A 26,384-nucleotide genomic window follows, 5' to 3' on the forward strand; every position below is an offset into this window, starting at 1 on the left:
AGGACGATCGTGGCAGGCTTTGCATGTTTATTTATAAATAGATATTATTATTACCTGGAGCATCGTACTCGTGCATCAGGCTTGAGCCTCAAAAAGGTAACCAAAGCTGCTTATTGAACACACACAAGGTTGTGGCTGAGTCTGCTTCAGACTGGACACCCTGCATCACGCGCGATCGACCTTCCTTCGAGTTCTCAATGTTGGCAATCCATATGTGACTCGGAACGTCGAGGTGCTACAACTTTCAAACACACTTCCAGGTCCCTGGGAGGGGGTAGGGATGTTCAACCGACTGGAGACTGAGAGTGCTTTCATGGTTACCCAGCTGAATACCGTTGCTGCAGCGCTGGCCAGTCAGGTGAGAGCCCTGAAGATAGTGTCATTTGCTGACTGGATCGACAGCTCATGGTTGATTCCAGAGTCTAGACAACCTGCAGAGTTTCCACTGGTGTGGCTGGTCCGTTCTCGAGAGATGATCACATCCCTCTTCCTTTAAGCATCTTTTGATTCTTCAGGCAGCGCATCCCTTGCCAGTTGGAGTTCAAGCCTTTCTCTCGTTTTCGACCTTTGCTTCTTTTCAGCTATAATCACCATTTAACTCAGCCTTAGACTGTTGACTTAGTACCCTCGTGCGCTACTCAGTTCATTCGCTTCGTCGCGCGATTTCAGCTCCTTGCCTCGTGTCTCCCTCTTCACCCGCGCTGCAGATCGTCACGAGTCCGAGAAAAGGGCGAGCCTCCTTATACACAGGAGCAGCAATCTCTGTCCTCTACCTTGTATAGAAAGCCCGACTAGGAGCCATCTAGCACATCATGTCGAGAGCTTCACAATATCACGAGATTGGCTCACCAGCGCAACCCCTCACCAGCCACCACGCAGTGCGAAGCTCGTCAAGATTTCTTGCTTCAGTGTCGTCGCATATGGCACTCATTGGGTATGTGCTTGACACAGCGCCTTTTTCAAATGATTGCATATACTAACCCTCGGCTTATAAGGTTCCTGGTGCTTCCCCTCGCATTCGGAGACGAGGAGAAATCCGCCAATGTCAACAAGACAGCCACCGTCATCGTCGCATCCATTCTAATCGGAGTCGCATACTCTGCCTCACTCTTCTTGGTTCTATGTTATTACGACGAGCGAACGTTCCTGATTCATTCATTACTCGTGTATGCCCTGAACCCTCGGAGCGAAATTCTCTTGGCTAATATGACCTAGACCTGGATTAATATCAAATGTGCTCGCTCTGTTCAACGTCCTCCTTAATATTCTCTGCCGAGAATTTATGCCCATGGGCCTTCTCGAGATTCTAAGTCTGAGCTTCTCTGCCGCATTTGCGTTCCTGTATGCACTGGGGGCGCTCTGGCTGTACTCGCGCGACGTCAACGCTATCGCCATGGACTCGAACCGTGGTACCATTCTGTTAACGGATGAGGAAATGCAGCGGCAGCAGCTTCAGCGTCTCCTAGACCAAAACTCCTCTAGAAAGTCATTGACCCCAAAGGCAGCGCAAAAGACCTTCCGAGTCAATCATCCCGGTCGTTTGAGTTCATTCCCTCCCCCGAGGCATGAAGATGGATACTATAGTTGAGCGACTGCGGGCTCTCACGAAGTAACGAGAACAATGAAATAAAGATGTTGAAATGATCTGCACTATATCCACGGAGGGCATCTGTGGGGGCCGAAGGATCATGACGGGCTCTCACCGATCAACCGACGACGGTCGACCACGTTCGCGATACAATCACAATGTTTTTACACACCACGAAGTATATCGCTTGGAATATTCATCATACTGCCACAGGGAATAGGGGTTGCCGGCGTGCTCTTTTCTTTTCACATGTAAGAAGCGTTTTGGGTTTTGGGATACTGGGGGCTTTTGGTATATCATGCATTTCTAGTGGTCCGAGGATATTCATCGAATTTCTGATTACTACCCATTCATAAGTGCTCTGTTTGTTGATGGTAGGACCGGACTCGCCGGAGTGTTTGGTTGACTGCGTTATTAGCTCGGCACAAAATGCGCCTCGGCTATTACCGCAATGGGTCTGCGGCCGTGGGTCTGCTGCGCGTGAAGACATGGCCGGCTGTCATTCGAAGAGCAACGCAGACCATTTCCTTTCAAGTTTTCGACTATTTAGATACCCCTAGCCCTTATTCAATGATTCTCTCAACTCTGTGTTAAAACCTACAAGACTTTACAAACTCAAAATGTCGAAGCGCGTGACACTCTTTGAGCCTCCGCAGCTCGACTCCTCCAAGGCGCCGATCGAAAATGTCCTTGAGCTGACTTCGGTGGATGACATCGGACCTGTTCGTCCTCTTCCTCAGTTCCTTCTCCGCTTTCTGCCTGAACTTGCTAACCTTGGGAATATCTGATAGGATGTCTTTACCAACACTCGCCCCCTTTGGCATCCTCCAGGAGCCCGCGGAATTTATGGCGGCGCCGCAATCGCCCAATGTCTCGCCGCAGCGATGCGAACCGTCCCTGCCGACTTTGCCGTTCACAGCATGCACTGCTACTTTGTTCTCGCCGGCGACTCGGAGATTCCCATTGTCTATCACGTCGAACGAGTCCGTGACGGTCGAAGCTACATCACACGGACTGTCCAGGCGCGGCAACGAGGTCGCCCTATCTTCACAACAACGTTGAGTTTCAACAAGGCCAACAGCGGTGGGAAAAAGAAGCTCCAGCATGCGGCTACTATGCCTCCGGTTCCTCTACCAACCCCACCGGGGAGCGGCTTGAGGAGATTCGATGAGAACAGTGGTGGACCGTTTGAGTCGGCCAGGGCTGGGATTGTGAACCGTGAGTTCTGATGGCCGGATCTACAGACACTCTTTTTAACAACAACAACAGGCGGTGCTACTCCAGAGGAAAAGAAAGTGCGCCGATGGGTGCGATGCAGAGGAAGAATCTCAGAAGCTGGAGCTCAGCACGCTCACCTTTCGGCTCTTGCATACATCACAGACAGCTTCTTCATCGGGACTGTCGCGCGAGTACATGATATTCCACGCTTCACATCAGCCGCGGAGCTGAAGATGGCTCTGAAGGCGCTAAAGAACCCCTCTGATCTCGATGACGAGGATATCTCTCGGTCCTTGAACGAACTCAAAGAGGAAGAGTCGGCGGACCTGCAACGCCGGCTCGAGGGAGCTTTAAGTAAACTCCAGGACGCGAAAAGTAAATCAGAGCACAAGGAGATTGGAATGATGGTCAGCCTTGACCATTCCATCTACTTTCACAATCCTTGGAAATTCCGCGCAGACGAATGGATGTTGACGGAGATGGAGAGCCCATGGGCGGGTGAGGGGAGAGGTCTTGTCCTGCAGAAGATCTGGGCTAAAGACGGCACGTTAATTGCCACCTGCACGCAAGAGGTATGTTTTCTTCTTCGACCCGAATGCATGGGTGGTCTTTTCCTTACCCGTTGACCCGAATGCATGGATCGGGGCGCATCCGGCAGTGACTATCCGGCTGACATTGAAATTAACAGGGTGTCGTGAGGCTGAAACAAGATGAGCCACCTCGGGCGAAGATCTAGAAGCATTGCATGCAGCCTCAATACATTTCATCTAGATTAATCCCCCGCCTTGACCTGAAAGAGCATAGACCATACCGCCAAATGTTCGCCCTCCTTTGTGTTGACCTTTTTTCCCTCTTCAGACATGTTCATATACTCCCTTGATTTGGCCATTAAGATTTCACTATGTATATATTCTAGCACAGTCCAAACATGTCAATGCTTTTTATGGTAGAAGATATTCCTGACGGTTGTTAAAACCAATCCACCTACACCAGCCACCTCGAGCATTTCTCAAGCACCTTTCCATTCCCAGTATTCATATGCAATCGCCAGCCCATCCATCAGGACAAGACAACCATCAGGAGGACAACACAACCAAGCAACAAATCGTCAAAAGAAGACAAGAGTGAAGAATCAGACTGATGCACGCAGTTTGAATGCTTTTGAAATCAGATAGCCACCCACCCAGTTTTTGCAGATCCCAAAACAAAAGAAAAGAAACCCCGCAGAAAATGCAATGACGACGAGATATGCTACAGAAAGCCTCCCCAGCGCGACTTTGGCTCAGCTCTCACACCTTCCTTCCTCAAAGGCTGCACCTGTTCACCACCACTGCAACCTTCAGATGCTTTCATCACACCTCCAACTTTTCGTTGGCTTCCTTAGCCTGCTGCTGTTTTTTCTTCTCGCAGAACTCGAGAGCCTTGGCTCCCCAGATCTCCCTCCCCTTGTACTCCCCAACGTGCTCGGGCCAGCTCTTGACCTCCCGAGCTAGGTTTTCCAGCTCCTGCATTGGAAGCTCCTCCAGGGTGGTCAGGAAAGTCTTGACGCCAAAAACAATGGCACCAGTTCGGGGAAGCCTTCGAAAGGTCTGGCGCTCACGACGGATGACAATGTCCTGCGGCAAAGGGTCGGGGTTATCCTCGGATAATGTTGTAGGCCGGTACAGAGTCTCAAACAGATCCTCATCAGGCCGTTTCACTTCGACAAAATAGTTGGAGCGTTCCATGGGAGATGTCGGTGTGAGACGGCATAGGAACCTTGGTTGAGCAAATGTCAGTTTCGACCTCTCTCTCTCTCTCTCTCTCGACTCGATTCAACGGCCAACTTACTTGCTGACAGAATTGGCCACCTGTTGATGCCACAATGGCACTGGGTTGTGCAGCTGAGAAATCGTCCATCCAATACGCTCCGCTACCGTCCAACCGACAGGGAAGAGACTCGCACTTGCGGCACTACAATGGCCAAAGTTAGAAACACCAAACTGATAGTTCTCTGGTTGTTTGACTGACAGATAATATTCTCCGTCTTCATTCTTCATTAAAACGCTCAGATCCTCCATTGTCAACCTCACAGCAATCTCGAGCGGGTCCATCTGTTCACTCTTTTCTCCGCCAAAAACAAACGTCTCGTTGGTCATCTTGTTGTAGACCATCGTCTTCTCACCAGACTTCTTCATCTCGAACATATTCGCAAAACGCTGGGTCAGAAACTCGACCACCTCCTCCAATGCCTCCAGACAGGCATCGTACGACTCTGGGAGACACTGGAGGACTTTGTGCTTTTCATGGGCGAGCAATTGGCAACGCACCAGGTGTTCGTCCATATAGTTCTTGTCGAGGGTGAGCCAGTTCTCCACATCCAGCTTCTTAATGTCCATCATGACCCGGTACCTCTCCCTACCCTTGATGGGCTGAGCAGGGTACGGGGCCATTCTCTTGAGGTCATTGCAGCCGGCATGCTGTGCTAGGCGTTTTGTGGCTGCGAGCCATGACGGCAATAGGTCTTTTCGGATCTTGAGGGCGATAAAGGTAAGCAACAGGATTGCAGCCCCAATCCATGTCAAGGTCTTCATTTCCTTTGTGACGGAAGATGCGAGAAAGAAGAAGAAGAAGAAGAGAAAAAGGCAAAAGGCTATAAGAAAAAGAAAAGGAAACTTTCAAGGTCTCTCGCGCGCTTGAATCTCCACAACACGGACCTGACCAGACGGCGAAAAGAAACTGTTCAACATGGCGAAACTTTCTCTCCCTCGATGAGGGCAATGGCTCCAATTATATTTGTACAGCCAGCCTTAGGCAAAGATCATCAATTCGGTCATACGATTAGCTACAATTTGGACCTCAGCATTCCGGATTCAGGGTGCTTGGTTGAACTCTGATACGATTTACTTTTCCCCGCAAAAGCCGCAATTCGCCGCCCCAAAAAAGAAAATGGACCTGACAGCATCCACATGATCGAGCAGAGTTTCTAGCTTTTTTTTTTCTCAGGTCAATTGAGCAGCTCCACCATGGCTTTGGGTCAATGGAAGGAGGGGGGTGCAGGATCCGCCAGGTTGGGGATGCTGAGTGGACGAAAACTCCAAGGAGTGCCGCAGGTTCAGACTCAGGCTCTAGATTCGCAAGGCTACTATGTAGGCTAAGTCGTCACTACCGCTGCAACCGGACTATGGGTCGCAATAAATGATGTACAAGGCTAACCCGATCTAGTGCAAATTATGGGGAAAAGGCAGCAGCCAACGACAGGCCCTGTGCTGAGAATCTATTTGAAAACCGTCAGGCGAGCTCACGCATATCCGTCCGTGCGCCGCTATTCAAGACAGACCTCGTGAGCTGAACCACAAAGCCCGGAGGCGTATTTTATTGAGTTTTTCTATCAAACAGGTTCCTGAGGTTCTGTACCTGCGGTGTTCGACCTTGTCTTTTTTTTTTTTTTTTCTCTCCCTACGATATCGATCGCCCTCGAGGCAAAAAGGGCAAAAAAGCAACAGAAACGCTATTAAGAATTCAATTGAATAAAGGGAAAGTAAGTAAAGGGAAAGCTGTACCTGATCGAATTACGAGAAAAATCCAGGAATAGTGCACAAGTTGGAGGGGCTGTTTCATGACACCTGAGCACCAGATTGAGATTTTTGCGGAAGATCATACATCGTCTTACCGTTGTGCAACAGTTGAGCTCTTTGGAGACAGCCAGTGCGTGGGGTGTTGCGTGGGCCAACCCCAACTCGGGCGTCGGTGGTCACCAGCCTCAAAAGTAATAAAACCCGTCGTCAGGCGGCTGCCAGACAGCCTCTCGAGCCTTGGTACGTACCCCCTTAAACCAACCACTCCTCATCGAGGAGAGACAGACTGTACATCCATAGCCCCATACTACTCCATCAGCTTTCGGGATGCCCTGTGGGTATGCCTGATTATTCCCGACTCGACAAGTGGCCGGTAAGATTCTCGGCGCTGCTGACACTATCACAAAGGACGAGGTCCTCAGAGACGGCCTGAAGTCAACTGTGACGTACTATGAGGTGTCCTTGCAGGCAAGGCCTTTCGATTGCTGTGCACAGCCATGTTACTCCTCAATGGCCAATCTAAATACAGAAGATGCAACGCTACGAGCTCCTCGGCGGGCGAATCAATGGATCGTGGACCTGGCCGACTTCTATGGAGCCTATTCTGCCGAGGATTTACATGCAAAGTTGACTCACATGAAACAGAGAAATTAACGAAGCGGGAAAACCGATCCATAACCGGTCCAGAGTTGGATTTTTTTGGGCCCATCTTTGTTCAACCGGAAATTTCAACCATGGAGCAAAATGGTCCACTGTCCGTCTGGGGTTTTGCGCTCCAACCGCCCCAGATCGCGGGAAGCGCGGCTGCCGCAAATCAATAGATTCGGGGAACTACAGACCAGAACAGTCCGCCGTCCAGGTTCCATTCAATCTTGGTCCGATTATTGCGGGAGCTTCAATCTGGCGGTGTCAAGAGAAAAGATAGGTTTACTGGCACTTTTTGGTATATTGCTTTTTCTCATTTGCTTTGTTTTTCTTGGTCCCTTTGTTTGCCCGTTCTATTCGCATTTTCTGCCTTCAACTTGCAGTTTGAGCTGCGAGTTTTCGAGAGTTTCCGAACTTAAATTTTGGAGCTCAACTTTCCCGTGTCATCGACTCAATCGCATTTAGCTCCTTTTTTCCTTTTTCCACAGCGCACTTCTTTCTCTTTGTCCGGGAGCTTTCCTTGTTTTAGCCTTCTTCTCTGGTCTCTTACCGGGTCCTTTTTAGTGACCCCTAATTCGCTGTAGCCTATTTCTCCCCTTTACCCATTCTTACCGTCGTTCCAGTCTTGAAGAGACACAAATCCTCCGAGGAATTATTTGCCCGAACATGACATTTGTCACATTGCTTTTGGTCTCTAGCCTGTCAGGCTCGTGGTCACGGGCACAAGGGAGGGCCCCTCCGTCGGAGACGCCTATTGGTAAAGAGCGAGTCAATATGACTGAGGGTAATCAAGTAACAAGGACAGGGCCCAGGTCAAACGAGGGACAACACGACCCCGCGATATAACTAATGCAGCCCCCTCAGTTGCGCACGGAAGACCGCCCTTAGCTCGAAGTGATCGAGTAGGGCAGGGGGATTTACAGCTCTGCAGCCAAACGGCACTACTCCAGAGCACTGGCAGACACACGGCCTCTTGCTAGAGTTGGGATTAGCTCGGCTTGGGATGGTGCCGAGTCACTCGAGTCGTCGCTCACAAGAGGGCAAGCACCACGCTGTCGTCCTTTGCCCGGACTTGGAATCCAATCAGAGGCTGGAGAGCTGAGCAGGGATCTGACGGTGCACGGACGCGCCGGTTGAGCTGATGCGATGTGATGCAATGACAGGGATGGTTCTCCGCATTTTGGAGTCGAGCCTATGAGACTCTTGCACGACAGTCGAGGGCGCGACACTTGACATGGGAGACTGTGGCTATGCTCATGCCAAAGAGACCTGAGGAGAGGGGTCATCCCCGTAATACTGCGCTGCAGAACTGGAACCATGTGGAATTCCTGCACTCTGCTGTCGCTTATTGCCTGCTTGCCTACGTTCTACCAGACTGAACTGACCGCAAGCAAATTTCAAATGTATCCACTGCATGGGTGCAGGATTTACGTCAGAGGCTCCGGGGGGAACCCGAAGACCAGGTCGAACTCTTTTTTCCGAGAATACATGAGAGGAACTAATCAACGTAACGAGATCGACCCAAGCCAGGGCCATAGTTCCTAGCCACATCACGCCCCAAGGAAAAAGCAACACGCGACCCAAGGGCCAGGTACGTACCTACCTAGCTGGGGAGGACCCGAGCGCACGAACTTGATCGATAGCAAGCGCGCACACACACAGAGGGGAACAAAAAAAGAGCAGCTGAAAAAAAGCAAAGAAAAGGCAAAACAAGGCTCTGGGTTCATACCATAGACGCCAGCCACTCAGAAGCTCCCGACAGGGCTGCAGAAAGCTGTCATTCCTTTTTCTCTCCCGCTGTTGCATATTTGCCCATGCTCGATGCGAAACTCAGTGCCTCTTACTTCAGGCTCCAGAGCTGTTAGGTTGACAGGGAAGAATGGACAGCTCAGCCTCGGAGTCTTGGACTCGTGATCGCTGGCCGGGGCTCGTTGTTTGTTCCTGTCCGTCCCTGTCCATGTCCTTGTTTATATCGACTCTCCACCTCGCCCCCGTTGCCTTCACCCTGAAACACGTTCTGTCTTTGTCGAGTCAGTCCGCATCGCTCCGATTACTCTTCCCGAAGAGTATGAACCCTCATTACGAGAGCCCATCTCGTCATCTCAGCTTAATCCTCGCGCTCCTTCACCCGACGCCCCTGACCATCATCTGCGTCCCAGAATAATGGTCTATACATAAATCATCCATCAGCCGCCTCGCGCCCTGACAAGGCGAAACGGGCTCGTTTGAGGCATGGATGATAAACGGTAAGCGGCGGACTTACGTTTAAGACCTACGTTACATCATGTCTGCCCTGTGCCCTGTGCCCTGTCGCCCCTAGTAAGGTAGCAAGGCTGGGCTAAGCTGACTTGAGCACATGCTTAGAGAATCTGGAGGAGAAAACAGGTAGCCATCAGGACATATATACAGAAAAAAAAATAAAAGAACAAAACTGTCATGCATGAGGTCCAAAGATGAGTAACCGCTCTGTAATCGACTCTGTGTGTTATGAGTTACCAAGATTGCGTCACAGGCTCTTCTGAGGATGCGCCTCGGGTTTATATTTCCGTTGCTATTAATGTGTATCAGAGCATAAGCCTGGCGATTGAAAGTCAACGTACCCACATTATTGTACCACGCTGCCGCTCCCAAAGTGGACCTCAAATATACGAGGTTTGCTTACTCCGGAGTAGACGTGCTTAAGCCGGCCCGGCGGATCAACCATGACAAAGCCAGACAGATAGTAGATCAAGGGAGAGAAATCGTAAGTCAATGATCATAACTATGTATGTGTGTATAGATAAGTAGTAAGCTAGAGCCAGGTGGGCAAAGGTATCCAAAACGATAATAACAATCACAATCGCAATCAACAGTCAGTATCAAGATAGACGGTAGATAAAGGTAGGCAGATGGTGATAGAGAGATAAGGGTAGGGTTGGGAACTTCAAGGTTAGGACAGAGATAGATGAAGAGTAGACTCAACCAACCAACCCCCACGAGAAGACGGGAAGGAAGAGTGCTGGCTTGGCTGAAGAAACTGGACGTGAATGATGAACAAAAAGGAAACATTATCTCAAACCAAAAAGGGGAGGTGAAGGGGAACAGAAAAAAAAAAAAAAGATGACCTCAAAAACTGTAAATTAACGAAGTCTTGGATAAAACGCCCTTCCAGTGCAGTATTTGCTGATCTGAGACCAAATCGTTCGTTTAGTGATGATGATGAAATGTGGGAGATGCCGCCTCATTCTTCGTCGTCTTGTTCTTCACCGGTTTTGTTTTCTTTTTCTTTTTTTTCCACGATAAAGGGTTGAAGGGTTAGGGGTAAAAAAAGCCTGCCGCTGGAGCTTCTCGACATTTTTGCTTTTCTGATTCTCGTTTATCGTGAAACTTCATTTGTCTCTTGCCAGAAAGCTGGATCGGCTTATCTGAACTTTGCCCGGCATCGTCCCATCACTTCACCTTGACATACTAATTCAGCGCTGAACTCACTGCCGTCTAGTGTCAGGTAGATATCGAAATATACACGGTAAAAAGTTCCCTGGGGAGTGTCCATGCGCTCAAAGTCGGTCTCGAGGTTTTTGCGCGACAGGTCCGATGTCAAGGTAACGACCTCCTTGATACCTGCGGAGAGAAGATGCGGTTAGAGTCATGCAATCAGAGAAAATCAAGGGCAAACATACGTGGATCCTTTGTATATTCAGGGCAAACATCCTCGTCACAGGCGTACAGGATGTCCTCGTACATGAGGGTGGCTCCTGGCGCGACTTGGCGGAAGAAGCTAACCTTGACCGGCTCCCCAATCTTGACTCGCTCTCCCTTTTGCACAAAAATCTGTCGGGTGTACTTGCATCGGTCGCGACCGTCAAGACTGGGAACACGGTACTGTTCGGGGTGGTAGCCCTCCTTGAAGGGTTGCAGCGTGGCCATCAGGTAGTGCCGACGCGCAACACGGTGGGTAATCACCCGCTCTGTGATACCTGCTGTCACGGCACCCTTGACAATCGCAGCGACAGAGTCCATCGGACGGACCACCTTGGACTGATATTGTGGTGGCACGTGCAGCTTGATTTGTTGGAAGAGATACTCCGATGCACCGAATCCACCGACGACGAGCACGTTCTGCGGGTTGTTAGGCTTATTCCCATCGAAAAAGTGATCTATAACATACCTGCAAGTTTCGGTTCTGCGCTTGAATAGCGATGATCTGGTTGCGCACCAGCTCAAGAATCCGGTTGACGACAGGCTCGAAACACTGAAGAATCTCCTCATTGGTGAACGTCATGTAACCCTCCTCGATTCCAGCGTCAGGGAAATCCGCTTCGATACCGACATCCACCGCCCATTTCTGGCCGTTGTTTCGGAAATCTGCCTTGATCCGGTTTTCAAAGTCCATGATACACTTGGCGTACACCTTGCCAGCTGTCCGGGACCCATCAGGCAGCTTCATCTTTCGAATCTTGGCTCGAAGAATATTACTAAAGTTGCGGTTGAGAGCGGTCGAGCCGCACGAGTCACCAGACCCGGCGGTGCACTCGGCTACACTGAACGGCTGCTCTTCCTCGACCTCGTATGCGATCAAATCTACGGTACCGCCACCGCAGTCGACGATTAGGATCGCATCACCGACCTTGAGATTCAGCAAGCCGGTTTTGGCGCAGAAAAGGGCAGCGGCCTCGGGTTCGGAGATTAGAGTCAGGCGATTGTCATTCTCGTCTCGCAAGAATCCAGCTTGCAGAGCCGCCGCACGCGTCGCCGCTTTCCCTGCATCGTTCCAGATGGCTGGGACCGTGAGGTAGTATTTGATGTTACGTTCTTCTCTTGTAAAGACCTCGCCAAGGGTCTTTTGTAATTGGGCGCGCATCGCCTGGCGTAACTTGAAGAGATAGTCGGCCGCCACATCGATCTCCGACTTTCCTGGTGGGAGGGGCGGCAAGTTGATGGGGTCGATATACGTGTTGCCCGAAAGCATCAGTTGAAGCTTGAACCATTCAACCTTTTGGACCCCTTGCTTTGGATAGCCAGTGGGAGCCAGCGCATTCGCAATGTCTGGACCCCATCCCACTACTTCCTGGTATTGATCATAATACAAAACAGTCGGAATCTGAAAGCAAAGGGGTTAGCCAAAATTTGTATAGTAAAAGTGGTTATTATTGTTGTTTCCGCATGATCTTCTCCCGTGACAGCACCACTCGCCACAGTGTGTCGCGGGTGGGGATGGGGAAGAGACCCACCTTTTGCTTGGTATGAGTTCCAGCTCCAGGCCACTCTGTGATGATATCCTCTCGCGCCTCGTTGTTTGTCGCGAAAGCAAAAGCGACACCGGAGAACGTCGTACCAAAATCAATGCCTACAATCAGCGAAGCCTTACTTCGGCCGCCCCCGTCGACTTCAGCCGCGGAGCGCGCAGCAACCCCGTAAGGAGCTTGCGACGAGGGCAGCCGCTGGCCCAAACCCGGTTGCTGCATTCCATAGACGGGAGGAGCACCCAAGGATTGTTGCCCTGGATAAGGTAGGTTGGTGTTGAGCGGGTGCGGCATCTGTTGTTGGCCGGCGGGGGGCATGGGGCTGGTGGGCCGGCCGGCCACGTTGTTGTAGGTATAGCCAGGCGGTTGGCCCATCGGGTTTTGATTATTCATTGGGAGACTGGTGTTGGATGAGTTTTCAGCGACGGAGGGAGGGGAGCTGGCGGAGGTGGTTGAGAGTGAGACAGAGGGTGCGGGAGCGGGATTTGAAGCCTGGGTAAGAGTCGGCGAGGAAATAAGCGTTCGTGTCGATTGATTGGCAATAGGCTGGGTAGGAGGAGAAGCTACTGAAGAGACGCTGTTTTGTTGCTTGTTTCGCTTCCAGCTGAACGATTTCAACCGTGAGCTCATCAGGTCCATATGAATGGCGAAGGCCAGGAAGAGTCGAACAAAGGAGGGGGGGGAGGGCGGAAATAAAGAGGGCGAGGAAGCGGGCGTGAGGCAGGAAGCAAAAAGCGACAGGACTAGCGGATGTGGAACTCGTATCGTATGGAAGGAGGCAGTGCCTGTCAGAGATTCAGGTAAGTCGGAGAAAGAGCTTGGAGGAGGGGGTTGTGGTTGTCGCAATGCAGCGCTTAGATCAGGCAGCCGGCGGGGGAAGACAAACAGACCATTAACCAGAAACGACAGAAGTAGAGAGACAGGGACAGCGAGGGGGAGAGAGGCAAGAGAGAAGGGATTGAGGACGAAGAATGGAAGTGCTCCGTACTGGACAAATGCTTGAGGCTGACGGGCGATGTTCGATAGGCGGACCGACTCAAGGAAACGCGCAGTGCTCGCAAACAGTCGGAGAAAGAACCACCGATTAATAATGTCAGACAATTGGCAGAAACGAAAACGATCCAATGTGCGTTTTCCAGGTAAGATTGAAGACGAGGAAGAGAAGAAATTGGAGGGAAAAAGGTCAACGATTCATGTTCCTGTCAGATACGAGCTAAGTCCTAACAAGTGCCATTTGGAGATTATCCCCAGCCGTAACAGGACGAGGGATTGACCTTCAACGACTCATTCCTTAAGTATATTTATTGAAGGGTTTGCACCAGTACACTATAATTCTCGATGATGAGAATCGGCATTTTTGATTTCCTGATGTCTACAACTTCAGGGTACAATGTAAGAACTTGAAAAGAGTAGGAGTATGGTATGGTTTGATACAATACGAAGCAAGATTTGGCACCGTTGGACACGGCTACCAGAGGGCGGTGCCCCGTGGGACCAAGTGCAACACCCGCCTCGATCGACTTGAGCATCGACCGTCGCGAGAAGAGGGGCCCCAGAGGCTCGCCGCTCGTACTCGCAGAAGTCTCTTCATTATTAGGAGAGAGTTACGTCGGGACTTTACTTTTGTGCGCCTATCCCTGGAGGTCTGATTCGAAAATGGGTACGGAGTATATACAGGGTAAGCGAAAAGGACATCTCGAAATCGACATGAGCTCCTTGAATCATGTTGTACGACGTTTCAATGTCCCAGATGCAGTGAAGTTGTCATAGCAATCCCCAGCCACATCAGAAACGCTCTGGAAACTGTAGTTTGTTCTATTATTGTCGTCCCTGACCAGAATCGCTGCGTCCCATGGAACCAGCAGCCAAAGAGAATGCCTGAACCAGCCACGCTGCTAAGCCCTGCCCCAGGGCGCTCGACCAGAATTGTGTGGGTTTCTTTGTTGGGCTGCGGCTGAAGGCTGTACCGCTGATCGCGTAATCACGTAATGTACATACCGTTACACAATATCCATACAGGCATCCCGCAAGGCAGACTCGTTCCTGTTCCTATTTTTGGCTCTATTTTTTCATGGCTTCATGCGGAGATTTTGATATCATCGAGGTTCTCCAAAAGGGGCCTTCTGTTGGTCTGTTATTGTGGGTTCTTTCGTGCAACCCAATGCGCCGGTCGATAGAGCGACCGTAGCATGCTCCCTGGATCCTGAATGTATCCGACTTCAGGGCGCTGGTCCATAGGCTGGATCTGTTCCAACGTAAACCCCATGCGCTGAACGAGCAGATACACTTCTTCCTCTGTGAGCTCAACATTCCCCGGTTCGCCAATTCCCTGGTTAGGTGCATTGTCGCTGGCACCGCTGTGCGTGCGCTGGTGACCGTCCTCGAAATGCCACAGCAATGGCCCGACATTGATCCAAATGCCACCCGGTTTGAGGCAGTTTTGGATAGCCTGGATGTAACGGATAAGGTTCGGTGCGGTGTCGATAAAGAAGACGGTAGCCACTGCATCAAAGGTGTGCCTGTGGGAAGGACTGCTGTAGAGAACGACAAAGTCGGCGGCAGACATGCTCATATTACCAAACTTGGTTCCTGACTTTTCGGCTTCTAGCATCGCAGCACCTGGATGGACGTCCGGGATCATGAAGCGTTGCAATTGCTGCTTCCTCGATTGCAGATTCGAAAAGTGTAGGGCAAAGGGATACAGCCTGTGGCGCTTCGCCCCGGACGTGTGGTTCAAGATCCAGCTGCTCGCCAGCAGCTGATGGTAGGAAATCTCGTTGCCTTCAGCGTCATAACCAGTGCGGCATATCTCAAAGACCAATCTTCCCAACCCAGCTCCAGGAACAAGGACTTTGACGTCCTCGCCAGCCTGTAGCCTCTTGGAGAATTCAATATCGAGGTCTTGCAAGACAGGCTTGTAGCATACATCCCGCTCAGGTTGACCTCCTTCGCTCCAATCACGATAAAACTGCCGGATTGTCGAATGCGCCTTGTTGACATCTGAAGACGTCGCAACCCCGCGCCAGTTCTTGCAGGGGTCTTCCGGATCCGGGTTCGCAGAGAGTCCGAAAGACGAAAGCCCCGAGGCAACAATCGCATCAGCAATATCGGCGTTTATATCAATGGCATCGTCGACGCGGTTGAAGTTATCCATGAGAGAAAAAGGAGGCTCGGACAGGAGTTGTGAGTGAGCGGCGGGCAGAGCCCAGAACGCCTGACGTCGCCGGTGGGTTGTATTCAGGTGTGCGGTCCTGCGATACTGTCTGTATGTAGTTGGTTAGCGCATGGCCTCTCATATATCTCAAACAAAAGCGAAGAGATGGCACATTGTTGGTTTGCAGTCCATTCTCAACGGAGAATCAAGATACCTTGGCCATGAATTGCAACTACCCACCTGAAGGAATCGAATGCTGCAAAGAGAACCCGTCTCTCATCGGGATCTGCGAATGGATCAAAATCTCCTGCCCAGCTGCGAGCTTCTTCCGTTTCTTCTGTTGCTTCCGTCGCTTGGCTGGGTGTTGTGTCCCGGGGTGATTTGGGAGCCATTGGGCTAGAACTTGGCGAGGTGACTGAGGACATGATAGCCAATATAGGATCAAACAGGGATCCCGAATAGATTGCGTCAGAGATACATTGCTTTATGTTGATGAAAGTCTTGATCTTGTCGTGACGTTCAAATCGAGAGGTTATTGGTGGTGAAGCGAAACTGCGGGTGCGGGGCCTGCTTTTTTTTGGGCGGGGGAAAGTCCGCGCACGCGGGCAACCTTCAAGTGAGCACCTAGCAACCGAACCTTGTTGAGGAGCTTCAGTGACCAGTCCACATCAATCCAGGTCAACATATTCCAGGAGTCTGGCAGTTATCAAGGAAATCTCAAGAAAACAAACTACAATGGCCGAAATCTCAACACCAACGCAACCGGCCCGTCCAATGGAGCTGTCATTTCCCTTCCCCAAGGCTTTGCACACAACAGCGCATATCCACCTCACAGTGTTGGATAGCTGCACAATGGTCTTCTTGGCTACATCGACGCCCGGCGATTCAGCAGGAAGTCTGAAACCGATGGGAAGTTTCATTTATGCCATGCCAGACGTGAGCTTGCAATCTCTCAACGGCGCTTATCGGGGCTAAATATTTATATTCACTCGTCTCTAGCGCACATCGTCCCGTTCCACTATATCTACGACGTTATACACGACACCTTCGACAGAAGAATATGCCACCCGTATAGCCAAGATCCTGGCCCGTCGTATGCGTGTTCCCGTCTATGTCGGATGCAGTATTGACCCCAGTGCTTTGAGTCTTTTGCCCGAGGAGGAGATGGAGGGGTTGACTAGGATTGTGGATACTGTGGTGGCAAAATGGAACGAGCCGAGGTGACCGCTCGACAGGCGCATCGAACGCGAAGGGTTCGTGTTGGGTCCTCTTTGCAAGCTGATATAATCATACTGAAGTTTTGCCGGTCAATTGTTCTTGAGAGCATACTTCGTGCATGTCGTGAAGCATGATCTTGTCCTCCGGAGACGGGGGATCTCCGATGGCGCTCCATTAAGCCGAATCTCGACTCTCAGCCTGATCCTCCCTCGCAAAGAGTGCTGTTTCTGATAAAGCGATCCAACTTCGAGCTGATTCAGCTGAATAGACTTAAACATAAGTTAGTAGCCACTTACCTTGAAGCGGGAAGTTTCACGACGGGCGGAGAAAGGCCGTGCCGCACAGGGCGGAGGAGGACGTGCACAGTTTCCAGATGGGCAACCATTTCCGACCTTAGCCTCAACATTCGTAGAATCGGGGTCTCAAGGCCCCCTGCGCCATCGATAATCATTGCAGGTTTAGCATGCCGCAGGATCATCTGTGAATCATGATGCAGCGGGCGAACATTCTATAATTGACTTGTAAGCCGTACAGCGTGGTATCTAATCTCCGTTCAGCCGTCATCCGAGGACTGTGCAGTGTACTGCGCACTCAGCACTACCGCCCACCGCAGGTCCGCAGCAGGCTACCCTAAAAACTGCGAGTAGAACCCGAGCTTCCGAAGAGGGGCCTTCCCGCTCTAGCGCCGCGAGCCATCAACTCCGGTTGGCCAGACAAGGGCAAATCTTGCATGACAAGGACGGGAAATGAGATACCCGGGCGGAAGCGATGGGCGAACCCAGTCTAACTGAGGTGTCTGAAACATTGACAGCCCTTCAGAAAATAGCCGAGGTGAGCAAGGTCTTTACGAGATTACGACTGTCTTGTGTTCTGCTCACCGCTGCGCTTTTTTTAGTGATTGATGGGCAGCCCAGCAAAGACAGATTACGTCGACAAGATGGATCCTCGAGATCAAGTGGGGTGAGCGTGAAGAATCCATCACACAGCTAAGCGAGTCGGTCGTTTAAGAATCGGATCAGTTTCCGAGGATGACTTGATCAATTGCGGGTGGAGTTGTCTGATCGCTCCTCCGAAAGGAAACAGGCCGAATAATTAGTACTGTGGTCGACATCAGCCGCCGTCTCCGAGATCCAGTAACGAAGGCCAATGGCTTGGATTGGTCCAGAGCTGCATGTCGGTGTGAGAGTAAGAAGTAGATTGTCTGACTCGTGAGAACACAATTGTGCCCGAAGGAGGGTATCACGGTGTCGACTCGGGCTGGATAGTTCGCATGAAATTGCAGGATTGCAGGAAAGGTGTCGATATCCCTGATGGCCCACGTGGAACGACAACTCTGAGGGTCAACAGAAACAGACGTATGCAGCACAACACCGCGTCGGTCCTACCTCTGGCTGATGGAGAAGAGGTTGAAGGGAGAGTGCGAGCCTGCGAGGATCCAATGTGGAACGGGCCTCCGAATGCCGTAAGACGGAGAAGGATCGTATGTTGCAGCACTGGGGCCAGAATTCCAGCTTATGTATATGTATCAGTCGTGACTCGTCATCATCGTTAACCCTACCGGTAGGGCTTGAGCCGATCAGGCTCAGAGCGAGGCACGATCTTTGTCCAATGAGAAAGATAAGCGTTCAGCCCGCTCCTTCTGCACCGAAGGATTCCTGTCAAGCCAAGCGCGGCAGCTTATTCTCTGGTTTGTTGGCACCTCGTCATCTGCCAACACTTGGCATTGTTTTGTTGGATTGCTGTTGGATAGTTTGTTGGCATCAGCTGGTCTCGAGTCACGACCGAACAGTATTACCAATAGGAATAGACATGGAAGTGTCACATATAGATCATCTGTAATCGTTTCATGGTGGAAATTCCCGAAAACTTGAGAATTAGCCTTCGTATTCATAGCAGACAGTCGCGAAGGCAACTAGAATCCGCGCTTGGAAACTGGACAATGATAGGGAACACGAGCTCTTATCATGACGGAGCAGTGAGGACGCACGCGCGCCAAAGAAACACATATGGAGGAATAACCTCGCATACTTTCTGAACTGTGAACATGCCCAGTCTGTGCGGGGAACACGGCATATCGCCATATCCGAGTTAGTCTGTTTGCACGACCACTCAGAGGAGGGTTATTTGGGAAGTCCGAGGATGAGCCGGCTTTTTGGCCAGCGTTGGTCATGCAGCAGGCTGACAGGGATAGCCCTTATTGCATGCCATGGGCACTGCTTCGCTTTGTGTCCTGAGGGGGTGTCCCTGTCATTTCTGCAACAGCCCAATGCAAGTGATGACGGGCCTCTTGTCCCGTTGAAGCTGGGCAGTGGGGGAAATGAGGCCTCCGGGGAAATGAACTCGAGCCGCGCCTCCGCCTGAATGCGGAAACCCTGCACAATTGTGAGCGACTGCGGTGCTGCTATTTTCCTTGCTTGTGAGGGGTTGGCTGTGTCGACTCCTGGTCGACTACTGGCTGAGGAGATATTTTCCGTTGCATTTGAGATTGACAGCCAACTGGGAAAGTGCCCCGATTCCCAGCTGTTGGCCCAAAAAAAAAAAAAAACACGCGCGATGCGAGACTCTTGACACGATTCCTCAGCAAAGGGAGAAAGGAGGGCGAGTTGTCGGAAGACTACCTCAACCACTCTGCATCGTGCAAGAGCAAGCTCTAGGTTGAGCAAGGGCCCAGCAGCGGCGCAGCCACCCAAGAGCTCGCTGTCCGTGCTCAAGCGAATGTCACCCAACACTGCCGACTGGCTGAACCGAAAAAAAAAGTCGAAGGAAACGCGTCAAGGGAAATAACTTTCGGTGAGACGCTTGATTGACACCGCCACAGGCACGAGGCAAAGGCCCTTGGACCGACCCGACGGGCCACTTAAAATTAACATTTCATTGAGATCTTCCCATGGGTCGTTGATGGCCACAGTCGAAGCCAAAAGCGGACTTTTTTAGCGAATGATTTGGAGGTGACGACACGACGGATGTGGTTCGGACGAAGTCCGGAGAAGAGGAGGAAAGAATCCAGAACAAACGGACGTCAACTTGTCAATTTTGTTAACGTCTCCAGCGGCCGGTGATTGGGACCGGGGATCATTGTTCGGGCTCCTCATGGTTATCGTCTCCGATTTGGAGGAAAGAACCTCTGCCCTCCATCTCGTGCCGTTGCTTCTTTTCTTTCGTCACACTTGACGGTTCGCTTTCCATGTGGCCCGTCCAATCGTCAGCCGAGGGAAGGATTCCGAGAGGGGGCGATCTCCCATCTGTACTTCTCTTGGTTGATATTGATTCGCTTGGCCTGCCACAGTTCCCATGTATGCTGATGATGAATTATCCGTCCATTTCTCCGGCTGCATACCGAGGGCAAAGGTTCGTCGGATCCGGTTCCGCTGCTGTCGGCGTGCTCCGCCAAACAGTTGAGGACGGACTGGTTTTTGCTGGGAATACAAAGCCAACGGGTGGGGAGCGAGGAAATTAAGAGTCGCAGACCGTAAAATGAAGGCAACGTCTGGATGGACGCTGGTGCTTCCGCTGCCCCGTTCAAGCCACACAGATGGAGTGCAGGGTTGAAAATAAGGTAAAGCCGGTAAGGTCAAAAAGACCAGCAAACGTGGGAAGCTATTTTTAAGTTTGGTCGTCCTTTCTCCTCGGCAAAACCGTCCAACGGGGAGGAGGCCAGTTAAAGCCTCCTGTCACCTTGAGGTCAAGAACGGAAGGAGCGGGAGAAGAAGGCCACCACCAGCTGCAGGGCAACTTTGTTCCCTCAGGATCAGCAAGCAATCTCTCCTGTTCTGCTTTGCAGATGGCAGCAGTTTGCCATCACAAACGTGGCTCGCCCCAGCGAGTGATATTGAGTTTTGACCCCGAAGTTCGAACCCCACGCCACCCAAAGTCAATAATGATTATGCCAGCTTCCGGATGTCCATTCCCTCCTGTCGTTGTGGGACTCTGGACCAAAGCTCTGGAATATGGGACGAACGATACTCCGGAGTAGACGCGTTAAATTCAGGGACCTCAACGTACTCGTAGGCAGCGAGCACTGCCACTGCCGATCGCGGGAGGTCTGATCTCGAGTTTAATCACCTTTTGGATGGCAAAAGATGCCTCAGCCTGTGATTGCTTTGCCATCCAAGTAGTGAGGTGTGAAGTTGGCATGTCGACTCCGTATGTACGCTGCAGTATGTAGCTCTCCGCTGCAGCTGTATGTTTCGGTTGCCCTCGATTTTGACAGGCGATCGCATAATCAACATCTAGCTCGCCATTCGGCTTGATCATTGTTGATGTGCTAGCCACAATTCCAAGAGTAGATATCTACGGGAGGTACTCCACAACATCGCTGAGGTTCTGCAGCACCCGACCTCGAAGGCTCGATCTGGAATGGCGGGAGCCGGCGTTGTTTCAGCCCATTGTTTTCTGTGCTAACCGGGGTCAGCCGAGAACTGTCGGAGTGGGTGGTTTCCTGGCACTGGGGAGGACCCTGACGAGGCACGCTGATTGATTGACTGAATCAGCGAGAGAGGGGCTGTGGAACAGATGCTAGGCTAGAGGTGAGCTAAGTTCAAACCACTAACTGTAGATTTGTTAGTCGAGCCGAAATGCACATCCATGCGAATAATAAGAGGGCGATTTATTAAATAATAATCATCATCATATGGGATCTGGAGACGGGAGGACGCTGCAGTGCTCTTCCGGTTGTATGGTACTCTTTCCATCTCGCACCCTCTCGGCACTTGTCACGAGGGAATCGCTCACTGTGCAATTTCGCCCTCAAGCCAATCCCTGCGAATCTCCCTCGAATAACGATCCTTTCCCTTCTCTGTTTCTTGGATAAGCATCGAGGAAGCTTTCCTCAGATTCGGGCTGAGTTTCGAAATCGCCTGCATCTCCGTCAGTGACATACTTTGCCGAACATTCGAGGTAGTCCCGATTCTTATTATTCCTTCTGCCATCTGATCAATCCGCAAGGCAACATTCGTCTCATATGCTATTGTTATTATAACCGTCCACCCTCCTTGCGATTCTTTGCCGCTGTCATCGCCTCTCAACGCCTGTCCTTGATTCGCTTTCTCTTCTCTCCCTCTTTCTGTACATCTCTCTCTTCCTCTTTCAGTCTTTACTTTCTTTTTCCGCCCCCATTCGCGCTCCGTATTCTCCTCCTTCGCCAGGCACTCCCCTGCAGTGCAGTGCGCGCCGTCCATCCACCAATCTGTACTAATTTACGGGACTCAGTCCATTCAATTCCTTCCCCCTCCCGTCACGAACAGGCCCTTGCGCCATCTCGTTTCGCCTGCGACCCTCTCTGGATCCTCGCTCCGGGATTCGTAGCCGGGTGGAGTTGGAATCCGTGAATGGCTTCAACGGCGTCATTAAACCATTTCCCAAACTGCCCACCTTGACAAGCCCCAGTCCCACCTTTCAGCGTCAATGCGACTGGCGCTCGCTCCAACTTTAATTATTATTATCGAGGAGGCCATTGTTGCCGTCTGGGTCTCTGCTGCGCGATCTTAGCTATATTCCGATTTGCTCCTCTGTCGCCACCCAGGGCAAATTAATATTGTTCCTGCCTTCTGGATCGATCCGAATTACCATCTCTCTTGTTGTTGAACTTTGACGGTTGTTCATCTTGGGCACTCACAAGGAAGATAGCCCGTCATCTTCTTCCTCGGGTGGAATCCCCGCTTCTTCCTCATTTCCCTGCCCGCCGCCATCTCATCTCTTACTCGGGGGATTCCCAGTTTTTGGTTCCTGGGACTACCAAGACACTCGCTGTGCGTGCTGTGTATAATTCCTATGAGGCTTCGTTTAGAGCACCGTTATGCAATCGCATTATTCTCGCTCTTGGACTAGCCAACCTCCCCAAGGCGCTCCCTATGAGTTGCCTCCGGTGCAGTCGGTGACTCCCCCAGCTCCCTTTCAGCCTGCCCCTCCTCAACCGGGCGGTTTTCTGTCTAGTCAGCCGGCGAGACCCAGCAGCGGGCTGCCGATGTCACATCTGTTACAGCAATCGCCCGTGCCGACGCCTGCTACGACCTATCATCCATATGAATCCAGCGTCTCTCCATCAGAAACGGGACCGGGAACTCTCCCGGATGCGTCTCTCAATGGCTCTGCGCCAACCGCTGGAGGGCTGTATCGTCATGGGAGCGGGATAGGGCAGCACCACCAACATTCGCAGCCTCTGCAGCAGAAGAGGGCGTACCGCCAAAGGAGAAAAGACCCTAGCTGTGACGCCTGCCGCGAGCGCAAGGTCAAGGTAACTCGAGGCTTCACCTTAACGAGTTCCGGCTTCTAACCTGACTTCATCCTCGTCTAGTGCGATGCCTCCGAGTCTACTAGTTGTACAGAGTGCACCAACCGCAAAGTTCGGTGCCAGTTTACGAAGGAGACCAACAGACGCATGTCTTCTATCAAGTTCGTGACCAATTCCCAATACGGGACGATCATTCTGATGAGATTTGTAGACAAGTCCAAGACCTAGAGAAACAACTCTGGGCGACCAAGCAACAACTCCAGCAAGTGCGATCGGGAATCATGAGAACAGAGAATAATATGCTGGAATTTGACGTTGACGGGATGGGACAACATCAGCTAAAGCTGCCTGACATTGGTTACAGACCCCCGCGCCGACCAAGAGCTCCGGTTTCACAAGATCTATCCAACACTAGAGCGAACCTGCGCATCTATGGTAAGGGGATTTGGAAGGTTCCGTCACCATATCGCCCGCCGGGGCCGAAATCGCTATTGACATCAGATCCTCCGCCCCTCCCTCCGCAAGATGTTGCGCATCATCTTCTCGCCCAGTACCATGCGCACATCCACTCCACGTTACCAGTCATTCACTGGCCGACTTTCTTGAAGGAGTACGAGGATGTTTATCGTGCAGGAACGCTTCTTGGAGTTACACGCGAGTGGGCGGGTGTGCTATTTGGCGTTTTCGCCTGCGGCTCTCTGCATACCTCGGACCCAAACAGAGAAGAAAAGGGCAAGGAGTTTGTAAGGACATCTTGTGGTGTGATTGATGTCTGGCAAGACAGTTTTACTCTGGACCAGGCGCGGGCCGCCTTACTTGTCAGCATGTTTCTCTACGAAGTCAACTCGAAATCAGCTAGCTGGGTATGGAATGGTTCTGCCGTGCGAGTCGCGCAGGAAATCGGATTACATCTAGAGTCTGGCCCGTGGCCTGCATTGGAGGGCGAAATGCGCAAACGCGTGTGGTGGGGTATGTATACATGGGATAGGTTTGTGCCCCCGTCCAGCTCTGCCTATTGACCTAACTAATCATAATCCGATCAGAATCCTGGCTCTCGATATGGGCAAGCCAGTGCTTATCAGTGATCAAGACTGCGACATTGGGCTTCCGTGCCCCGTCGACGAGCAGTTCATTTCCGAAGGCGGCTGCGTGCCCGAAGGCCAGCAGACTACTCCGTTATTAGCAACAATCCATGTTGTCCGATCGATCGGCCAGCTAACGCGTGCTCTTCGAAGTACAACCATTAGCACCGCAAACCTCGAGACATTCGAACGACATTTTAGCGCCTGCCTAGCCGTCTTCCCCGAACAATTCCACCCCAAATCCGACCAATACCTCGAGCCCCGATCCCTAGCCCCAATTATCCACCTCCAGAATGCGCGTCTCGTCCTCCACCGTCATAACATATCTCCCTTTTGCCCACCTGATGTTCGGTCAGCAGCGCTCGACTACTGTGTTTCCGTATCCCAGGAGACGGCGCGCCTATTGTCGCGATGCATGCGACCCTCGCCAATCACAGGGAATAGAGACTGGCGTGTTTTACTGGCGACAGCTGCGGGAACCATGCTGTGCACCCACCTCTGGCGCTGTACGCTTTTGCTCCTCTTCCGCCAAGAATACGAAGCTGCATTGGTATGTGTCCGGGCTAGCGCCGCAATCAGGGATTCCCGCGTGACCAATGCAGCCTGCGGTCGATATGTTGTGTTCTTCCTGAAATGCCTCTTGGACCGGTTACGACGCAACGAGATGGTGGATCTAGAGGCGGACGAAGAAATGATGGCGTACGTGTCAGGCGATATGCAAGGCGCTAGTAATGGTAGTTGGGTCTGGGAGGGCAGTGAGACTGGATCGCAGTTGGACATGTCTCCGCTCCGCAGCGGCGTAGTCAACCCTGCCGTCAGGGATAAAAGGCTAGCCGAAGAGCCGGAGGGCTGGGAGGGCTGGGAATGGATTGAGCAAACGGTCCAATATCTCCTCGCGGAAAAGGAACACCGCGACCGGCAGCAAAGAGAGGCGCAGCTCCTTCGGCAGCCGCCAGAACCGTCGTACCGCGGCAGTGAATCTACCACTGGCAGCCCGGACTCGGTACCAAACCAGCCGAGTTCGTCACACTCGCGCATGACCATTGCGAGCATCATCTAAGTCCGACACGGATTTAAGTGAGGCTCGAAAGACATATATTCACGTTCAGATTTGTACGGCCTTTTACTGCCAGTGGCATTTCTCCGCACGTGAAATGAGATTACGTTATGATACCGGTCGATATTTGTACAGCACTTGCTCGAACCATTAGCCTAGATCTTGTATATAGCATTACATATATAGCGCTCCGCAAGCAAGAACCATTCAGTGATCATTCGCATTGAAATCGTGTCATAGAGACCTATCTAGATGATTATAGAACTTCCTATACACTCAAGTCTCCAGGTTAATGCTCCGTCCAAACCGCGCATACAGCGCAACCTTCAACTGTTGCATCTCATCGCGCAGGTCCCCTAGCGTCTCCTCGAGCTTGGCCACCTCGGAGTCGATCTGCTCCGTTGACGAAGATAGCATCGTCTGCGCTTCTTCTAGCGGGAGATGAACGAATGAGTCTCCAATTTTGTACCTGGGATAAGGCGTTAGCAGTGAATAGCGAAGAAAGAAAAGAAGGAAGACATACGGAACCAACTCATCCTCATCCGCAAGCTCCAACTCCGTCGAGATCTCCTCGAGATCCTCTTTATCTTTCTGCACATCGTTGTGAAAACGGTTAGCGCACAATTACATGCATCCTGTCAACGACCCCGCGATAGCAAAACAAATTCAAAATCCAACACAGAAACCTTGATTTGATGAGATAGAAGGGGAAATACCTGCTTCCCCTTCAGCTGCTCCTCCAGCACCGTCTCGCGCTGATGCAGCCGACTGAAGCGGTTAATCTTTTCTTGGTCCTCGCGGCGCACCTCGGTGTCCTCTGTGCCGAGTGCGGCCTCGTCTTCTTTTGAAAGCTGTCGCAGATGTTAACTTTATCCTTAGACATCTGCGGGGATGGGGGCAGCACACCATGCGTGTGTTGAGCATTTTGCCGGTCTATGTATGTTTGTTGGCAAGTCGGAGAGTGAGCCACAGTATCGCCAGGCGATGTTATTCAGGATCTTTTGGGTTCCTGGATTTTGAGGTGTCGAGGTGTCGACTTGGTGGTCTGTGCGCGGCAGCGGAGTATAGTTACAGCACGGTCCGTTTGATATGACGGAAAGAGCTATGGATTGTTGAATACTATGGCACTTGACAGCTCATGTAAATTGTATGTACCTTTGGTAGCTGCCTCACTGATGCTATTAGTAGCTTTTGTGCACATGACAATCTGATGAGGATATCCTTGAATGTTGTCAGCTGCTCCAGGCATCTTCTTAAAGCGAACGACTTGATGGTGAGGATTATTCAACTAGTAGAACATATAACTACAATCCCGTTAGCTCAGAGCCCGCATTTATCTCTTGAGTTTTATAGTTGTGCATTTATTGTTGTGGTGTTGACCTGCCATGACTGAAAGCTGAGCTGCCATCGAAAC

The 26,384-nt window shown here is 51.4% G+C and overlaps 13 protein-coding genes across 13 annotated transcripts; 7 read left to right on the forward strand and 6 right to left on the reverse strand.

Annotated features, from left to right (window-relative positions):
* Positions 1–660: 660 nt before the first annotated feature.
* BJX68DRAFT_162191 (uncharacterized protein) lies at positions 661–1,898 on the forward strand. The gene is made up of 3 exons (XM_071036884.1): positions 661–934; positions 996–1,166; positions 1,216–1,898. Exons 1-3 carry the CDS (start codon positions 813–815, stop codon positions 1,586–1,588), a joined length of 666 nt encoding a protein of 221 aa, XP_070903344.1. The 5' UTR covers positions 661–812; the 3' UTR covers positions 1,589–1,898.
* Positions 1,899–3,798, forward strand: BJX68DRAFT_162089 (thioesterase-like superfamily-domain-containing protein). The gene is made up of 4 exons (XM_071036883.1): positions 1,899–2,310; positions 2,380–2,806; positions 2,858–3,378; positions 3,495–3,798. Exons 1-4 carry the CDS (start codon positions 2,209–2,211, stop codon positions 3,540–3,542), a joined length of 1,098 nt encoding a protein of 365 aa, XP_070903345.1. The 5' UTR covers positions 1,899–2,208; the 3' UTR covers positions 3,543–3,798.
* Positions 3,799–4,158: 360 nt separating this feature from the next.
* Positions 4,159–5,379, reverse strand: BJX68DRAFT_262727 (heme-dependent oxidative N-demethylase family protein; the record flags this gene model as incomplete). Its single annotated transcript, XM_071044514.1, has 3 exons — positions 4,159–4,564; positions 4,637–4,759; positions 4,817–5,379. 3 exons carry the CDS (start codon positions 5,377–5,379, stop codon positions 4,159–4,161), a joined length of 1,092 nt encoding a protein of 363 aa, XP_070903346.1.
* Positions 5,380–6,254: 875 nt separating this feature from the next.
* BJX68DRAFT_162205 (uncharacterized protein) lies at positions 6,255–7,346 on the forward strand. The gene is made up of 2 exons (XM_071036885.1): positions 6,255–6,701; positions 6,772–7,346. The coding sequence occupies exons 1-2, from the start codon at positions 6,405–6,407 to the stop codon at positions 7,015–7,017; spliced, it is 543 nt and encodes a 180-aa protein (XP_070903347.1). The 5' UTR covers positions 6,255–6,404; the 3' UTR covers positions 7,018–7,346.
* On the forward strand, positions 6,964–7,687 carry BJX68DRAFT_162219 (uncharacterized protein). Its single transcript, XM_071036886.1, has one exon. The coding sequence runs from the start codon at positions 7,108–7,110 to the stop codon at positions 7,471–7,473; it is 366 nt and encodes a 121-aa protein (XP_070903348.1). The 5' UTR covers positions 6,964–7,107; the 3' UTR covers positions 7,474–7,687.
* Positions 7,688–9,749: 2,062 nt separating this feature from the next.
* On the reverse strand, positions 9,750–10,130 carry BJX68DRAFT_228091 (uncharacterized protein). The gene has a single exon (XM_071038796.1). The coding sequence runs from the start codon at positions 10,054–10,056 to the stop codon at positions 9,757–9,759; it is 300 nt and encodes a 99-aa protein (XP_070903349.1). The 5' UTR covers positions 10,057–10,130; the 3' UTR covers positions 9,750–9,756.
* Positions 9,750–13,512, reverse strand: BJX68DRAFT_228094 (Hsp70 family protein). The gene is made up of 5 exons (XM_071038797.1): positions 13,219–13,512; positions 12,219–13,015; positions 11,156–12,088; positions 10,668–11,106; positions 9,750–10,608 (listed from the first exon to the last, which is right to left on the reverse strand). Exons 2-5 carry the CDS (start codon positions 12,867–12,869, stop codon positions 10,409–10,411), a joined length of 2,223 nt encoding a protein of 740 aa, XP_070903350.1. The 5' UTR covers positions 12,870–13,015; positions 13,219–13,512; the 3' UTR covers positions 9,750–10,408.
* A 670-nt stretch (positions 13,513–14,182) lies between these two features.
* Positions 14,183–15,974, reverse strand: BJX68DRAFT_162276 (N2227-like protein-domain-containing protein). The gene is made up of 2 exons (XM_071036888.1): positions 15,625–15,974; positions 14,183–15,493 (listed from the first exon to the last, which is right to left on the reverse strand). The coding sequence occupies exons 1-2, from the start codon at positions 15,807–15,809 to the stop codon at positions 14,365–14,367; spliced, it is 1,314 nt and encodes a 437-aa protein (XP_070903351.1). The 5' UTR covers positions 15,810–15,974; the 3' UTR covers positions 14,183–14,364.
* Positions 15,973–16,751, forward strand: BJX68DRAFT_162264 (proteasome assembly chaperone 4 family protein). Its single transcript, XM_071036887.1, has 2 exons — positions 15,973–16,320; positions 16,384–16,751. Exons 1-2 carry the CDS (start codon positions 16,120–16,122, stop codon positions 16,606–16,608), a joined length of 426 nt encoding a protein of 141 aa, XP_070903352.1. The 5' UTR covers positions 15,973–16,119; the 3' UTR covers positions 16,609–16,751.
* An 896-nt stretch (positions 16,752–17,647) lies between these two features.
* Positions 17,648–19,147, forward strand: BJX68DRAFT_228100 (uncharacterized protein). The gene has a single exon (XM_071038798.1). The coding sequence runs from the start codon at positions 18,085–18,087 to the stop codon at positions 18,439–18,441; it is 357 nt and encodes a 118-aa protein (XP_070903353.1). The 5' UTR covers positions 17,648–18,084; the 3' UTR covers positions 18,442–19,147.
* Positions 19,148–21,223: 2,076 nt separating this feature from the next.
* On the reverse strand, positions 21,224–22,087 carry BJX68DRAFT_162323 (uncharacterized protein). The gene has a single exon (XM_071036889.1). It carries the CDS (start codon positions 21,777–21,779, stop codon positions 21,330–21,332), a length of 450 nt encoding a protein of 149 aa, XP_070903354.1. The 5' UTR covers positions 21,780–22,087; the 3' UTR covers positions 21,224–21,329.
* Positions 22,057–25,160, forward strand: BJX68DRAFT_162392 (transcription factor domain-containing protein). Its single transcript, XM_071036891.1, has 4 exons — positions 22,057–22,834; positions 22,895–22,992; positions 23,043–23,819; positions 23,875–25,160. The coding sequence occupies exons 1-4, from the start codon at positions 22,397–22,399 to the stop codon at positions 24,971–24,973; spliced, it is 2,412 nt and encodes an 803-aa protein (XP_070903355.1). The 5' UTR covers positions 22,057–22,396; the 3' UTR covers positions 24,974–25,160.
* A 16-nt stretch (positions 25,161–25,176) lies between these two features.
* BJX68DRAFT_228109 (tubulin-binding prefolding complex subunit GIM3) lies at positions 25,177–25,942 on the reverse strand. The gene is made up of 4 exons (XM_071038799.1): positions 25,877–25,942; positions 25,687–25,821; positions 25,494–25,561; positions 25,177–25,439 (listed from the first exon to the last, which is right to left on the reverse strand). Exons 1-4 carry the CDS (start codon positions 25,892–25,894, stop codon positions 25,247–25,249), a joined length of 414 nt encoding a protein of 137 aa, XP_070903356.1. The 5' UTR covers positions 25,895–25,942; the 3' UTR covers positions 25,177–25,246.
* Positions 25,943–26,384: the final 442 nt, after the last annotated feature.

The sequence above is a fragment of the Aspergillus pseudodeflectus genome, assembly GCF_044049435.1.
Source record: "Aspergillus pseudodeflectus strain CBS 756.74 chromosome Unknown BJX68scaffold_5, whole genome shotgun sequence".
Lineage (NCBI taxonomy): Eukaryota > Fungi > Ascomycota > Eurotiomycetes > Eurotiales > Aspergillaceae > Aspergillus > Aspergillus pseudodeflectus.

Coding starts and splice junctions, on each gene's coding strand:
- BJX68DRAFT_162191 (XM_071036884.1), top strand. CDS start 813: ATGTCGAGAGCTTCACAATATCACGAGATTGGCTCACCAGCGCAACCC. Junction 935..995: donor TCGCATATGGCACTCATTGG/GTATGTGCTTGA, acceptor TCGGCTTATAAG/GTTCCTGGTGCTTCCCCTCG. Junction 1,167..1,215: donor CTGATTCATTCATTACTCGT/GTATGCCCTGAA, acceptor AATATGACCTAG/ACCTGGATTAATATCAAATG.
- BJX68DRAFT_162089 (XM_071036883.1), top strand. CDS start 2,209: ATGTCGAAGCGCGTGACACTCTTTGAGCCTCCGCAGCTCGACTCCTCC. Junction 2,311..2,379: donor CGGTGGATGACATCGGACCT/GTTCGTCCTCTT, acceptor AATATCTGATAG/GATGTCTTTACCAACACTCG. Junction 2,807..2,857: donor CAGGGCTGGGATTGTGAACC/GTGAGTTCTGAT, acceptor CAACAACAACAG/GCGGTGCTACTCCAGAGGAA.
- BJX68DRAFT_162205 (XM_071036885.1), top strand. CDS start 6,405: ATGACACCTGAGCACCAGATTGAGATTTTTGCGGAAGATCATACATCG. Junction 6,702..6,771: donor GCTTTCGGGATGCCCTGTGG/GTATGCCTGATT, acceptor ACTATCACAAAG/GACGAGGTCCTCAGAGACGG.
- BJX68DRAFT_162219 (XM_071036886.1), top strand. CDS start 7,108: ATGGTCCACTGTCCGTCTGGGGTTTTGCGCTCCAACCGCCCCAGATCG.
- BJX68DRAFT_228091 (XM_071038796.1), bottom strand. CDS start 10,056: ATGTTTCCTTTTTGTTCATCATTCACGTCCAGTTTCTTCAGCCAAGCC.
- BJX68DRAFT_228094 (XM_071038797.1), bottom strand. CDS start 12,869: ATGGACCTGATGAGCTCACGGTTGAAATCGTTCAGCTGGAAGCGAAAC. Junction 11,107..11,155: donor CGCAGAACCGAAACTTGCAG/GTATGTTATAGA, acceptor AACAACCCGCAG/AACGTGCTCGTCGTCGGTGG. Junction 10,609..10,667: donor TGAATATACAAAGGATCCAC/GTATGTTTGCCC, acceptor TTCTCTCCGCAG/GTATCAAGGAGGTCGTTACC.
- BJX68DRAFT_162276 (XM_071036888.1), bottom strand. CDS start 15,809: ATGTCCTCAGTCACCTCGCCAAGTTCTAGCCCAATGGCTCCCAAATCA. Junction 15,494..15,624: donor GCAGCATTCGATTCCTTCAG/GTGGGTAGTTGC, acceptor AACTACATACAG/ACAGTATCGCAGGACCGCAC.
- BJX68DRAFT_162264 (XM_071036887.1), top strand. CDS start 16,120: ATGGCCGAAATCTCAACACCAACGCAACCGGCCCGTCCAATGGAGCTG. Junction 16,321..16,383: donor TCATTTATGCCATGCCAGAC/GTGAGCTTGCAA, acceptor ACTCGTCTCTAG/CGCACATCGTCCCGTTCCAC.
- BJX68DRAFT_228100 (XM_071038798.1), top strand. CDS start 18,085: ATGTTGCAGCACTGGGGCCAGAATTCCAGCTTATGTATATGTATCAGT.
- BJX68DRAFT_162323 (XM_071036889.1), bottom strand. CDS start 21,779: ATGGACGGCGCGCACTGCACTGCAGGGGAGTGCCTGGCGAAGGAGGAG.
- BJX68DRAFT_162392 (XM_071036891.1), top strand. CDS start 22,397: ATGCAATCGCATTATTCTCGCTCTTGGACTAGCCAACCTCCCCAAGGC. Junction 22,835..22,894: donor GCCGCGAGCGCAAGGTCAAG/GTAACTCGAGGC, acceptor ATCCTCGTCTAG/TGCGATGCCTCCGAGTCTAC. Junction 22,993..23,042: donor AGACGCATGTCTTCTATCAA/GTTCGTGACCAA, acceptor TGAGATTTGTAG/ACAAGTCCAAGACCTAGAGA.
- BJX68DRAFT_228109 (XM_071038799.1), bottom strand. Junction 25,562..25,686: donor AGCAGCTGAAGGGGAAGCAG/GTATTTCCCCTT, acceptor AACGATGTGCAG/AAAGATAAAGAGGATCTCGA. Junction 25,440..25,493: donor GATGAGGATGAGTTGGTTCC/GTATGTCTTCCT, acceptor GCCTTATCCCAG/GTACAAAATTGGAGACTCAT.